The sequence below is a fragment of the Euleptes europaea genome, chromosome 4, assembly GCF_029931775.1.
Source record: "Euleptes europaea isolate rEulEur1 chromosome 4, rEulEur1.hap1, whole genome shotgun sequence".
Taxonomy (NCBI): Eukaryota; Metazoa; Chordata; class Lepidosauria; order Squamata; family Sphaerodactylidae; genus Euleptes; species Euleptes europaea.
In genome coordinates, this window is record NC_079315.1 from 106,237,048 (window position 1) to 106,251,553 (window position 14,506).

General features: G+C 44.7%; 1 protein-coding gene across 1 annotated transcript in view; it reads left to right on the plus strand.

Moving 5' to 3' along the window:
- SLC45A2 (solute carrier family 45 member 2) overlaps nt 1-13,153 on the plus strand; it is a 29,166-nt gene extending 16,013 nt beyond the window's left edge. The window contains exons 5-8 of the mRNA XM_056848309.1: nt 2,934-3,077; nt 4,034-4,157; nt 6,419-6,624; nt 12,923-13,153. Of these exons, the coding sequence (XP_056704287.1) occupies nt 2,934-3,077; nt 4,034-4,157; nt 6,419-6,624; nt 12,923-13,147 (699 nt within the window). The 3' untranslated portion in view covers nt 13,148-13,153. The remainder of the gene's footprint in view (nt 1-2,933; nt 3,078-4,033; nt 4,158-6,418; nt 6,625-12,922) is intronic.
- Nucleotides 13,154-14,506: the final 1,353 nt, after the last annotated feature.

Sequence of the window (14,506 nt, forward strand, 5' to 3'; positions counted from 1 at the left end):
CCCCTCCCCAAACCCCACCCTCCTCAGGCTCCATCCCCAAAACCTCCCGCCGGTGGCGAAGAGGGACCTGGCTACCCTAACTGTGACTAGTCCAAGGTTACCCAGCAGGCTTCTGTGGAGGAGTGAGGAATGAAACCCGGTTCTCCAGATTAGAGTCTACCGCTCTTAATCACTACACCACCCTGGAGCACCTGGAGTCTCTTTTTTGGGAAACAATGTTAGAAAGTAAAAGAAATGTGTAGCCCTGGACTTTTGTGAATATATTTGCTCAGAAATAAGCCTCACCTTTCAATGAGAACTGCACAAATCAGATCTAATATATTAGCTGGAAATGAGCCGTAAGCATTTGGTTCAGATTTTTTCTTTTTAATCTGATATTTCTAGTGTAAAAGCATGCTGTGTTTCTCTAGCGGCTGGGCAGTCTGTCAGAGGCAATTCCCAGAGGATCAGGCCTCTTACATCACCTCCTCCAGTACAACAGTGTCATGCTTCTAAAGTCTCTTTGATGTCCTGGTTTAGCTTCAGTTGAGCCTCTTCTTCCCCTGAAATTCAGCATCATCCCTGTGTACCTGGAGGTACAAACACAGCTGCCTTTTAAGCCAGTCATCTTTTGAAAAGAAACTCGAGCACATAGAGACAGCCAAAATCCTGGAGGAATTAAACAAGGACTTTCAGGCCCACCCATCTGTGCCAGTAGTAGGGTTGCCAACCTCCAGGTACCAACTGGAGATCTCCTGCTATTACAACTGATCTCCAGCCAATAGAGATCAGTTCCCCTGGAGAAAATGGCCGCTTTGGCCATTGGACTCTATGGCATTGATGTCCCTCCCCTCCCCAAACCCCGCCCTCCCCAGGCTTCACCCCCAAAACCTCCCGCCAGTGGCAAAGAGGGACCTGGCAACCCTAGCCAGTAGACTGATGTGTTCACCAACTTATCGTCTGAGAAATTTAGAGGCAGCATGGTTATGAGATCCAGCGTAGGAGGGCAAATTTAGGAACTAAAGCTGTAAACCTGTGCTGGAAAGCAAGAACCAAACTGTGTGTGGTACTGGGGTCCTGTGACTGGAACTCCAGATGTGTAATTTTCCCTCAGAAAAAGATGCGGGAGATGTGTGGGCACTGATCTAGACTAGGGCGGTGGTACTCTGGAAAGGTTTTTTTTTTAATGCTTTCCCTTCACGCTGTTTCCTCATCAGTACTAGGGTTGCCAACCTCCAGGTACTAACTTGAGATCTCCTGCTATTACAACTGATCTCCAGCCGACAGAGATCAGTTCCCCTGGAGAAAATGGGCGCTTTGCCAGTTGGTCTCTATGGCATTGAAGTCCCTCCCCATCCCAAACCCCGTCCTCCTCAGGCTCTGCCCCAAAAACCTCCCACCGGTTGGAAGAGGGACCTGGCAACCCTAATCGGTACAGCCCCACCCCCATTCCAGGCTGTATAAAGCTCCAAAGGGGAGAAAAGCAAGTAGAATAGCACTTTACTTTTTTTTTTAATCTAGCAGTTTTATTTACTAAAATACTACTGAATCAACTTTCATTTAGACAGGTTCCTTGAAGAAGAAGCATAAAAACTCTCTAAATAAAATAATTATGTACCAGACATCCCGCCCTGACCTGGATGGCCCAGGCTAGCCTGATCTCGTCAGATCTCAGAAGCTAAGCAGGGTCAGCCCTGGTTAGTATTTGGATGGGAGACCACCAAGGAATACCAGGGTTGCTGTGCAGAGGAAGGCACTGGCAAACCACCTCTGTTAGTCTCTTGCCATGAAAACCCCAAAAAGGGGTCACCATAAGTCGGCTGCCACTTGAAGGCACTTTACACACACACACCAGACATCCCAATGAGAGAATCTCTAGCTATCCGCTGGTGAAATAGTTTTATTGACATAACTTCATGGATAGGGTTTCCAGCTCCGGGTTGGGAAATACCTGGAGATTTTGGGGGCGGAGCCTGAGGAGGGCAGGGGAGGGACTTCAATGCCATAGAGTCCAATTGCCAATGTGGCTGTTTTCTCCAGGCGAACTGATCAGCCTGGAGATCAGCTGAATTAGCAGGAGATCTCCAGCTAGTACCTGGAGGTTGGCAACCCTATTCATGGAACATGTGTGAAGCAATGGTGTATTCCAACGTTAAGTGTGAACCCAAACTTTGTCAGCCAGCTAGGTATCCTTTTCACTCATAAAACGGGTTTACACCTAAATACGAATACTTGCATGTTTGCAGGTCCAGTTTTTACTTTTTGCGGCTTTAACAACTCGCTGTAACCCTACTGTCAGGCCAGGGGGCCTGGAGGCAAACAACCCAGAGGGGTTGAGCAGTCCAAGAGCAGCTCAAACTCTGTTGGCCTCCTGTTTCAGCTGATCCCTGCTGTTGGCTCCAATATCGTTCTCTGCCCATTTGCAGTGGTGGCGCTGGAGTGCAGCGGAAAGCAGGCCAGTAGAATCTTTCTCTGGCATGCTTCCCTGATGGGGCAGAGAGTCCAGTGTTTGCATCCTGGTTAGGGTTGCCAACCTCCAGGTACTTGCTGGAGATCTCCTGCTATTACAACTGATCTCCAGCCGATAGAAATCAGTTCCCCTGGAGGAAATGGCTGCTTTGGCAATTGGACTCTATGGCATTGGAGTCCACCCCCTCCCCAAACCCTGCCCTTCTCAGGCAGTGCCCCCCAAAACCCCCTCCGGTGGTGAAGAGGGACCTGGCAACCTTAATCCTGGTGCTGAGATACCCGGTTTGAGACCCCTTGGGCTACAAAGTGTCATCCAGTGTCCGTGGGCAAATAGCACAAGAAAGAGTATTCAGGTTTTGCCATTGTTAAAAGAGTGCAAGTAATTCATTGGGGTAAGAAAGCAGGGACGTCCTATCTCTTTGACTGTCTTCCACTGATGATTTTGGTGGGCTTTAAACTAGACACTGGGAAATTCTTCCTTTCAGGTTGAGAGGCAGGTGACGCTTAAGGCCCTCCTCAAAGCGCTTCTAAGCATGCCTTCCCATTATCGTTGCTTGTGCATGAGCCATTTGATGGGATGGACGGCTTTCCTCTCCAACATGCTCTTCTTCACGGACTTCATGGGACAGGTAACGAAAACAATCCACCGTCACCTAAAAGTGCAGACTAACCCCCTTCTTATTTGGATTATTATATCCATTTGGTTATGCGTACGTGGCGGCAAACTCAGATCTGTAAAAATCTAGGGTCAAACAGCCGTACAGGAGACTCCATAGAGCCAGGATGGATGCCCTCAGGCCTTTTTATTGGGTTTCTTGAATGGATGGTAGGGTTGCCAACCTCCAGGTAATGCTGGAGCAAAAATTGCACACGTACTAAATAGTCAGGCTTCCTCAGGCTTTGCCCCAAAAACCTCCCGCCGGTGGCAAAGAGGGATCTGGCAACCCTAATGGATGGGGATTTCGTTTTAAAGCGCATCTGCCTTTTTATCTTCCAAGGTTGAAAGGCCAGTTTTAATAGTGAAGGTTCCTGAGCCTGCAGTAATGTTATTTTCCTTTTGCCTGTTTACAATAAAGCTGAGCAACGTGTTACAAATCCCTCATTCCCCTCCACCTCACCCTAGGACTCTATTAGCATCTCCTAGCAATATATTGTTTTGTTTCCTGCAGCACTGCAGGCTAGCAACTTTAAAGAGGAATCCGCCTTACATTCTCCAAACTCTGTTGGTTCCACGAGGCATTATGAATTATTTTCTAAATAAATGCATGTTCTAAATCCCCAGTAATGAGCTAGTGTGATCATTATAGCCTCATTTGCATAGTTCTCATTCATGTATCCATTTGAAATATTTCCATTTTGCTTCCCCCCAAACACCCCCCAGCTGGTGCTTAGAGTGGTTCACAATAAAATTTCAAAATAACAGTCACGAAACAACATACATTTACACAACAACCTCCAGTGTTTCTTCCCTCTGATTCTTTCCCCTTTTCCCTTCCTAGTCTTTTGTCTGCATGTTTGTTGACAAAGGGAAAACGTGACGATATCGGCATAATCCCTCTCCTTCTCTTTTGTGGCGGCGCTGCAGATTGTGTTCGACGGCGATCCTTACGCACCTCATAACTCCACGGCTTATCTGACTTATGAAAGGGGCGTCGAGATGGGATGTTGGGGGATGTGCATCAATGCCATTTCCTCCTCACTCTACTCCTGTGAGTACCACCAAGACATAGGCCATTTATGCAGGGTCAACAAGCTCTTTTTTTTTTTAAATGTGACCTTTAAAATGCCTATTCACAGTCCCGATGCAAAAGGAGAAATTCCACCCCCACCCCACTCGCCTGCTCCTTTGGTCCTTCGTTTGCATAGCCATTAGCAAACACCGTTTGCATAGCTAGCGCGTGGCTGTGATTTTGCATGCTTCCTTGAGGGGATTCTTCGAGGCAGGGGCAGAGCAAAAACAAAAAGTCGTGTTAAAGGGGCTGTTAAGAAATGCGAAGCAGGTGCGCACCGGCTTCGCAGTCACTTCCTGAATAACGGTTCAGCGTGAAAAACTAAAAAAATATATATGCGGGGCACTTCGGCCTGGAATGCACTGCTAATTACCAAGCATAAATGGCCATAGACTCCTGCCTGATAATGATGTGAATGCTTCTAGGCATTTAGGGTTACTAGGCCCCCTTGGTCACCAGCAGGGGATGGGGGGGGGTTAGGGTTGCCAGATCCAGGTTGGGAAACTCCTGGAGATTTGGGGACTGAAGCCTTTGCAGGACAGTGGGGTACAATGCCACAGGTTCCACCCTACAAAGCAGCCATTTTATCCAGGGGAACTGATCTCTGTAGTCTGGAGACGAGCTGTAATTCCAGGTGATGCCCAGGTCTCACCTGGTGGCTGGCATCCCTGTCGGCATTTATAGAGCCCTTTAAATGTTAAAAGGACTTCACATATGCTATTTCAGTGGTCTTACAGCATTGTTATTGCACCCATCCCACAATTACAGGTGAGAAGTTGAGAGTGTGACCTACCTAATGATAATTTATTTATTTTTTTACTTTATTCATATTTATTTCTCTCCAGTGGGGACCCAAAGCAGCTTACATCATTCTTCTTTCCTCTGTTTTATCCTGTGAGGTAGGCTAAGCTGAGAGTATGTGACTGGCCCAAGGTAATAGTGAGTTTATGGTGAAGATGAGGTCCAAATCGAGTGCTTCTTAAATCATAGTGTGGTCTGTATGATGGGTGTGTGTGTGTGGATTCACACATATTCATGTTTCTGCCTGTTCACATGTAAAGAGTAGGGTTGGGAGATATATATCCTCAAAAAGAAACCACACACATGAAGGCAGCCAAACTTCCCCTCATTCCTTAATTACTGTGGTATACCATCATTACTTTCAGTATTTTTGTTTCAGTCTGGGTTTAGTGCTAGAAATGATCTAGTAGGGTTGCCAACCTCCAGGTGGTGGCTGGAGATCTCCTGGAATTACCACTGATCTCCAGCCGACAGCGATCAGTTCTTCTGGAGAAAATGGCTGCTTTGGAAGTTGGTCTCTGTGGCATTATATCCTGCTGAAGTCCCTCCTCTCCCCAAACCCCATCCTCCCTGGGCTCCATCCCCAAAATCTCCAGGAATTTCCCAACCCAGAACTGACAACCCTACAAGTGGAACCATGTGAAGTTCCAACGCAAATTGATAGACTGATTGATTTCATTTGCATCCTGTTGTTTCTCTGAAGAACTCAAAGTACCTTATATAGTTTCCAGACACTCTTGGAAGTACCAGGCTCCAAAAACACTTTTTTTCAATAATCAGTATTTTCAGGGCAATGATCCTTGTCTATCTTCATACTGTTTGCTTGGTCTTCCCATTCCCAGGAAACATATAAAGTGGCCTTACTCTGACTCAGGCCACTGATTCATCTAGCCACCACCTGGAGGTGGCAACCCTACTTGTAAAGAAGAAAAAAGTGTTTTCAAAATTTGTGAGACATCCCATACTCTAACTGTGGTTAAAATGCCCACCTTTAAAAACATTCATTCTACCAAGAAGTCTGCACAAGGGTTCTTTCCCCTTTGCTTAACACTTTCCCTGACCAGCCAGATGAGTTTCTGGCTAAGAAGCTTCTAACGGATGAAAAATCACAGTTTACACTCTTGACTGCCAAATTCTGCGCTGCCGCTATTAAAATATGTCGTACCCTGACAGGATAAGAGTAACAGAAATACTTTATTACTCAAAATATTAAAGGGGTCACACCAAGTTATACGATGTTTATATAAATTTTATTCATACATGTAATATGTAATTTTTAGGCTTATTTGTAGTAGCTGTAGTAGCTGCAGTTGTGGTTTTCTTATCATCTGTTGTGGCTGTTATTTTTCCTGCTGGTCAGTGACCGTATTAATAAATTATACTTCTATCTTCAAAAACAAAATCCCCTCTTTTTTCTCATCTCTCCCCCACCCCAACAGATTTGCAGAAAGCCCTACTACCTTACATAGGATTAAAGGGACTTTATTTCATTGGATATCTGCTTTTTGGACTGGGCACTGGGTTTATTGGACTCTTCCCCAAAATCTATTCTACTCTGGCTCTGTGTTCCCTCTTTGGCGTAATGTCCAGCACATTATATACCGTACCGTTCAACCTCATTGCTGAATATCACAGGGAGGAAGAGGTAAGTGAGAATGAACCAGCATTGGTATTTCATATTTCTCGTTAATAAAATCGGCACTTTCATTGCTACCAGATCCATGTTCTGACTCCTCATGTGTCCCATCGAGGGTGGGAGCAACACTATGCAACAAGGGGGTGACAGACCACAGCCCAGGTCTCTCTCTTTAATACTAATATGCAGAAAGCCCCAGGTTGTTTTGTGTGGAGGTGCTTTTAAGTCTCAGGGGAAATTACATGGTTGGAACCAGTTGGGAGGGCCACTTTCTCTGGCAAAGCCTCTTTGCTTCTTCCTTTCACTTTGCTGTGTCAGCGTGGTACACATCTGGATCATGCGTCTCATCCTGGTGCCATCTTCCCAGACAGTTGGTACAATTCAGGAGACGGCAGCATTTGCTTAAAGGTTCTCTTACCTATATCAGCTACAAAATGCAACATTCCAGTTCGGATCTGCTGATCATAATGTGGGAGCCATAGTCAGGGAAGCAGATCTAGGGCGCTTTCACATGTCCCAAATGCACTTTCAATCCAGTTTCAATGCACTTGAATGATCGTTTGCAAGTGGATTTTGCCATTTCACACAGTAAAAGACAGCTGCAAAGTGCATTGAAAGTGGATTGAAAGTGCATTATTCGGCATGTGTGGTAGGCCATTTATGCAGGGTCGATTTTGATGCTCTCTCAACGCTCCTTTTTTAAATCTGACCTTTAAAATGCCTATTCGCGGTCCCGATGCAAGAGATGAAAGTCAAACAAATTCCACCCCCCTCTCGCCTGCACATGAAGCCAGCTGGGTGACCTTGGGCTAGTCACACTCTCTCAGCCCCACCTACCTCACAGGGTGTCTGTTGTGGGAAGAGGAAGGGAAGGTGATTGTAAGCTGGTTTGATTCTTCCTTAAGTGGTAGAGAAAGTCGGCATATAAAAACCAACTCTTCTTCTTCTTCTTAACAGTGAACACAATGCCACAAAAAAGTTTAAATCTAACTTTCGGCAAGGGACTGTGACTCAGTGGTAGAGCATCTGCTTGGCATGCAGAATGTCCCAGGTTCAATCCCCGGCATCTCCAGTTAAAGGGACCAGGCAAGTAGGTGATGAGAAAGACCTCTGCCTGAGACCCTGGAGAGCCACTGCCGATCGGAGTAGACAATACTGGCTTTGATGGACCAAGGGTCTAATTCAGTATAAGGCAGCTTCATGTGTTCTTGTGACTTTGAATTTAAATAATTCCTGAGGATGCAGCTCAGAATATACTGTGTGTGTGTTAAGTGCCGTCAAGTCGCTTCCGACTCATGGCGACCCTATGAATAAAAGTCCTCCAAAATGTCCTATCTTTGACAGCCTTGCTCAGATCTTGCAAATTGAAGGCTGTGGCTTCCTTTATTGAGTCAATCCATCTCTTGTTGGGTCTTCCTCTTTTCCTGCTGCCCTCAACTTTTCCTATCATGACGGTCTTTTCCAGTGACTCTTGTCGTCTCATGACGTGACCAAAATACGATAGCCTCAGTTTAGTCATTTTAGCTTCTAGGGTCAGTTCAGGCTTGATTTGATCTATAACCCACTGATTTGTTTTTTTGGCAGTCCACGGAATCCGCAACACTTTCCTCCAACACCACATTTCAAAAGAATCTATTTTCTTCCTATCAGCTTTCTTCATTGTCCAGCTTTCACACCCATACATAGTAATAGGGAATATGATGACATGAATTAATCTAGTCTTGGTGGCCAGAGTCACATCCTTACACTTCAAAATCTTTTCTAGCTCCTTCATGGCTGCCCTTCCCAGTCTCAATCTCCTTCTAATTTCTTGGCTGCAGTCTCCCTTTTGGTTGATGGTGGAGCCAAGGAATAGAAAGTCTTGAACAATTTCAATTTCCTCGTTGTCAACCTTAAAGTTGTGTAATTCTCCTGTGGTCATTACTTTTGTTTTCTTGATGTTCAGCTGCAGTCCTGCTTTGGCACTTTCTCTTTTAACTTTCAGCAGTAGTTGTTTCAAATCTTCACTATTTTCTGCCAATAATGTGGTGTCATCAGCATATCTCAAATTATTAATGTTCCTCCCTCCAATTTTCACTCCACCTTCATCTAAATCTAATCCTGCTTTCCTAATTATATGTTCTGCATATAGATTGAAGAGATAGGGAGATAAAATACATCCTTGTCTGACACCTTTGCCAATTGGAAACCATTCCGTTTCTCCATATTCTGTTCTAACTGTGGCCTCTTGTCCAGAGTACAGGTTGCGCATCAAAACAATCAGATGTTGTGGCACACCCATTTCCTTTAAAACCAGCCATAGCTTTTCATGATCCACACAGTCAAAAGCTTTGCTGTAATCTATGAAACACAAGCTGATTTTCTTCTGAAATTCTCTCGTACGCTCCAGTAACCAGCGTATATTTGCAATATGATCTCTAGTGCCTCTTCCTTTTCTGAAACCAGCTTGAACATCAGGCATTTCTCGTTCCATCTATGGTAACAGCCTTTGCTGTAAGATTTTGAGCATCACTTTACTTGCGTGAGAAATTAATGCAATGGTCCGATAGTTGTTGCAATCTTTGATGTCTCCTTTCTTGGGAATTGGAATGTAAATGGATCGTTTCCAGTCTGTGGGCCATTGTTTTGTTTTCCATATCTGTTGGCATATTCTTGTCAAGATTTTGATGGACTCCGTTTCTGTGGCTTGAAATAGCTCTATTGATATCCCATCTGCTCCTGGTGATTTGTTTCTCCCGATTGCTCTCAATGCAGCTTTCACTTCACTTTCTAAAACTGTAGGTTCTTCTTCAAAAGATTCTTCTTGGAAAGAATCTTTTATCCTTTCATCTCTTCTGTATAGTTCTTCAGTGTATTGTTCCCACCTTTTCTTTATTTTGTCCTGTTCAGTTAATGTATTTCCATGCTGATCTTTCAGCATGCCTAACCGTGCTTTAAATTTCCCTTTGATTTCTTGGATCTTGTGGAACAGATCTCTTGTTCTTCCTTTTTTGTTGTTCTCTTCTATTTCTTTACACTGGTTATTATAATAGGTCTTTTTGTCTCTACGTGCTAGTCGCTGGAATGTTGCACTTAGACTTTTGATTCTATTTCTGTCTATTTCTTCTACTTTTGCTTCTCGTCTATCTCTGGCAATTTTAAGAGTTTCCTCAGACATCCATTGAGGTTTTTCTTTTCTTTTGGCTACAGGAATAGTCTTTGCACATTCTTCCTTGATAATATCTCTAGTTTCCACCCATAGTTCTTCAGGTTTACATTCACTTGAACTTAGTAATGCAAATCTGTTCCTTACATGGTCTTTAAACTCTTCCGGAATATTGCTTAGATTGTATTTTGGTGCTATGAATGTTTTGGTGTTTTTCTTAAGCTTTATCTTGATTTTCAATATTACCAATTCATGATCTGTACCGCAGTCGGCTCCTGGTCTTGTTTTGGCTGGGAGAATAGAGCTTCTCCATCTTCTGCTTCCAATTATATAATCTATTTGATTTCTATACTGGCCGTCTGGTGATGTCCATGTATACAATCGTCTATTTGGTTGCCTGAAACATGTGTTTGCAATGAACAGATTGTTGTCTTCACAGAATTCTACGAGGCGTTCTCCTGCTTCATTCCGTGCTCCTAGCCCAAATCTGCCAACAACATTTGATTCTGCTTTGTTTCCTACTTTTGCGTTCCAATCACCTATGATTATCAGCATATCTTGTTTAGGTGTGTGATCAATTTCTTCCTGAACACTGGCATAAAAACTTTCAATTTCTTCCTCATCAGCATCTGTAGTTGGGGCATAAACTTGAAGGATGCTTATGTTGATAGGCTTTCCCTGAAGTCTGATTGATATTATTCGGTCAGACTTTGCATTATAGCTCCTGACTGCCTTTGCTACATCTTGCCTCACTATTAAAGCAACTCCGTTTCTTCTCTTTTTGTCATTCCCTGAATAAAACACTTTGTAATTTTCTGATTGAAAATGTCCTAATCCAGTCCACTTTAATTCGCTTACTCCCAGGACTGAAATGTCCATGCGTTCCATTTCTTGTTTAACAATTTCAAGCTTAGCCTGATTCACTCTTCTCACATTCCATGTTCCTATTATATGCGTCGAACAGCTTCGGACTTTCCTTTTGCATCTATTCATGTCAACCACTGAACGTCCTTTCGGCTTTAGTCCAATCGCATCATTAAGAACAGCGCTACTCGTACTTGTCCTCTGCTCTACCCCAGTAGCAGATTGAGTGCCATCCGACCTGGGGGTCCCATCTTCCAGCACTATATCTTTTTTCATTTTGGATTGTCTCATCATAGGGTTTTCAAGGTAAAGGTTGGTCAGAAGTGGTTTACCAGTGCCTTCTTCTGCGCAGTACTAACCAGAGTTAGCCGTAGTGGCACTGCCGTTGTCTACGAAAGATCTTCCGCCAGTGTCACCTTCCACTACTGCTGCTGCCCAGTAGCTAACCTTCAGGGATTCCTCTACCCCCATCCCCATTGGAACTGCCTGTTCTCTTCTGCGGATGTGGCCATTGATCCCTTAAGGGGATGGATGCATCTTTGTCTGGTGTCTCAGAATATACTAAGACACCCCATTTATTGTAATAAATCTTTCTTTGCAGTCAAAGATAAACTGCATTGTGATTTCATCTATCACGATGATCCAAAGAATGAGGCCAAATGTTTCTCCAACTTCATATTGAAGTCCACGGACAGTTAATTTTACTGGGTCAAACAGCCCAGCTAAGCAGGTGTTTTGAATGCAAGTCAGATTGAATTTTGGGGTGGGACTTCACCAGAAGAAGCAGTGAACCCAGGTCAGCCTTTACAAATTAGTCAGGTTAGCACAATCAGAAGAAGCTACCTCCACAGAACTCTCTCAGGGCTGTTCAATTTTGAGCAAAGCTAAAAGGACTGTGAGATGCTTGAGCAGAAATCTGATACTCATCATATGTCATTTGATGTCTCCTGAAAGAGAATCAATTTTGTTTGCTTTACTGATGATTCAATTGGTTTGGCCAACTCTGATATTTTAAAAAAAGCTTTTTTATTTCAGACTTTCTCAGGTAAAGTTTGCACAGCAAAAAGAAAAAAAATCAAGAGTTGCTGGAAGATCTGTAGATTCATTAAGCTGATGTCAAGGCCATCGAGAGGTTTTTCTGTGGAAAATATGCACTTCAGTAGAGTATTAATCATTGACCGTGCAAAGTTAAACCTTTAAAATTCATGAAGCACTCTTGTTTCCTGCTGAATGTGAACTTAATCTCCACGGAAGACCCTTCAGTCAAGCGCTCGAACATTTCAATGATGTAGGAAAATAAAACACTTAAAATAGCCACAAATGGTAGATAATAGCAAAAAAATAATCCTTTGATATCTGGCCATCCATCCAGTGAATACTGGATTTCTTCAAACCATTTCACACTGCAAAAAAACCCAAGTTTGAAGCCAATCCTGGGCCTTTTATGCAGGGACATTTCCCTCACCGACTGCTTTGGATGGTCGGAAAAGGCATGCGTAATCAAAAGGGGGTACGCACACAAAAACACTTGCCTGGGAGTAAGTAAGCCCAATTGAACTCAGTGAGACTTACTTTCAAGTAAAGAGCTAAAAGGAGAGGACAATCTGGAGAAATGTCCTACCCCTTTTAAACAGGTTTGTTTTTAATAGAGGGTTTTTTGGGGGGCATTTATGCATGACTGTTTCCTCGCAGTCATCCCTCCGACTACTTCGGGGCTTTTGTTTTGATTATGCATGCTTTTTCTGTCAGAGGTCCCCTCGCTCTCCCCGAATGTTTTCCCCGCATTTTCTGGATGCTGGCTAAACACGAATCCAGAAAACGTGGGCAAAACGGGTGGAAACGCACAGGGAGGGAGAGGCGACCTCTGACAGTTGGAAAATACATGCATAATCAAAGCAAAGCCCCAAAGTAGACCGCGAGGAAACAGCCGTGCATCAATGGCTCCAGATGCTCACTCAGTAGGGTTGCCAGGTTCCTCTTTGCCATTGGCGGGAGATTTGGGGGGCAGAGCCTGAGGAGGGCAGGGTTTGGGGAGGGACTTCAATGCCATAGAGTCCAATTGCCAAAGTGGCTATTTTCTCCAGGTGAACTGATCTCTATCGGCCGGAGATAAGTCATAATAGCAGGGGATCTCCAGCCACTACCTGGAGGTTGGCAGCCCTATCACTTGGCAAGATTGGGCCGTATTTGAATTACAGAGCACAACCCATGAGGGAAATGAATGGGCAATGGTCAACCAAGCACAGACGGCACCTCCTCTAACTTGAGCTCCGTCTCCTTTTTTCTGTTCCCTTTCAGAATCAGAAGGAAGCTTTGGAGGGCAGCCGAGGAAAGGGAATCGACTGCGCTGCCCTCACGTGCATGGTGCAGCTGGCCCAAATCATCGTGGGGGTGGGGCTGGGCTTCCTGGTCAGCGCCGCTGGCAGTGTGGTGGTGGTGGTGATCTTTGCCTCTGCCATAGCCCTGTTTGGCTGCTGCTTCGTGGCGTTCTTTGTGCGCTACGTGGAAGAAAGCAATAAATAGTGGCTGCCTGACCGAAAACGACTGCCCTTTGTCCAACGGAGGATGCTCTCGGTTGATGGTGGGAGGAAGACGGTGCTGTAGCCACCTGGGTCTTTTGTACAACATCTGTCTTCCACTGATCTGTTCCAGAACAATTTCAGGGCGTGAATTCTTTCCCAAAAAAGTTTGGGGCGGATGGTTTTGGTACCCTAGGCAGTCGTGACTTTGGTGAAGGATCCACATTGGGACCCCTCCATTGTGACCTGCATGTGTGCAGAGCCAGGCAGGCAATGAGCTACCACTACTAGCCAGGCAGACAGTGTGAAACGGGGCGATTGCTCTTCCTCCCTCCCTCCATCGGGGGTGGGGCTGGGGGACTCCGTCTGGGTGAACGTGCCCAAGTCTCCAGGGCTGCTGCTGATCATATGGTGCACCGTGTGTGTGTGGGTTGGGGCCACCTTGAGCGCCACCCTGGGCTGCGACTTGCAGTCCCAGCTTTCCCAGCTTTCATTTTTAAAAAGCAAGTCTCTAGCCCCTTTTGTTGCAGACATATGCCTTTCCCCTTATATCTCAGCAATGAAAAGGGACCAGAGACTAGTCTTTAATGACAGTTGGGGATTCAGAGAACCTGATTCACATATTGATATAACATTAAAACAATATTCAATAGATGATTTTTTAAATAAAACCTGAAAAATCTCTAGTGGTGTGTGTGTGTGTGTGTGTGGGAGGTGCTCCAAGTATCACTAGGATTGCCAGGTCTTTTCGCCACCTGTGGGAGGTTTTTGGGGCAGAGCCTGAGGAGGGTGGGGCTTGGGAGGGGAGGGACTTCAATGCCATAGAGTCCAATTGCCAAAGCGGCCGTTTTTCTCCAGGTGAACGGATCTCTATCGGCAGGAGGTCAGTTGTAATAGCAGGAGATCTCCAGCTAGTACCTGGAGGTTGGCAACCCTAAATATTGCTCAAATTTTAAAAGTGAAATTTGAAAATGTTCTACACTTCAAAAACCTGCGCATGTATCCTAGTTGGTCCTCCCCTGCCAATGTCGAATTGCCTTGAATTTTCAGTTTAGTTTTCTTAATATATTAGATGTTAAATGTCTGGCCCAGTCAAACTGTAGCACAGGGCCCACAAACAACTGCAGGGAGACAAAAAAGAAGAAGAATAGTTGTCATTGATTTCTCCCCACCAACATCCCAATCCAGCTTTCCAGTTTCACACTGTATCTGAGGCTGTTTTGAGACAGCTACAGTGATGTGGCATTTGTATGTGAGGCCTAAGAAACAGTGCTGATTTTTGCTGACTTCAGTTAAAATCTTAACTCCGCCATCAAACGAGTGTTAACAGTAAACTTCAGAACTTCACAGAGCCAGCATGGTG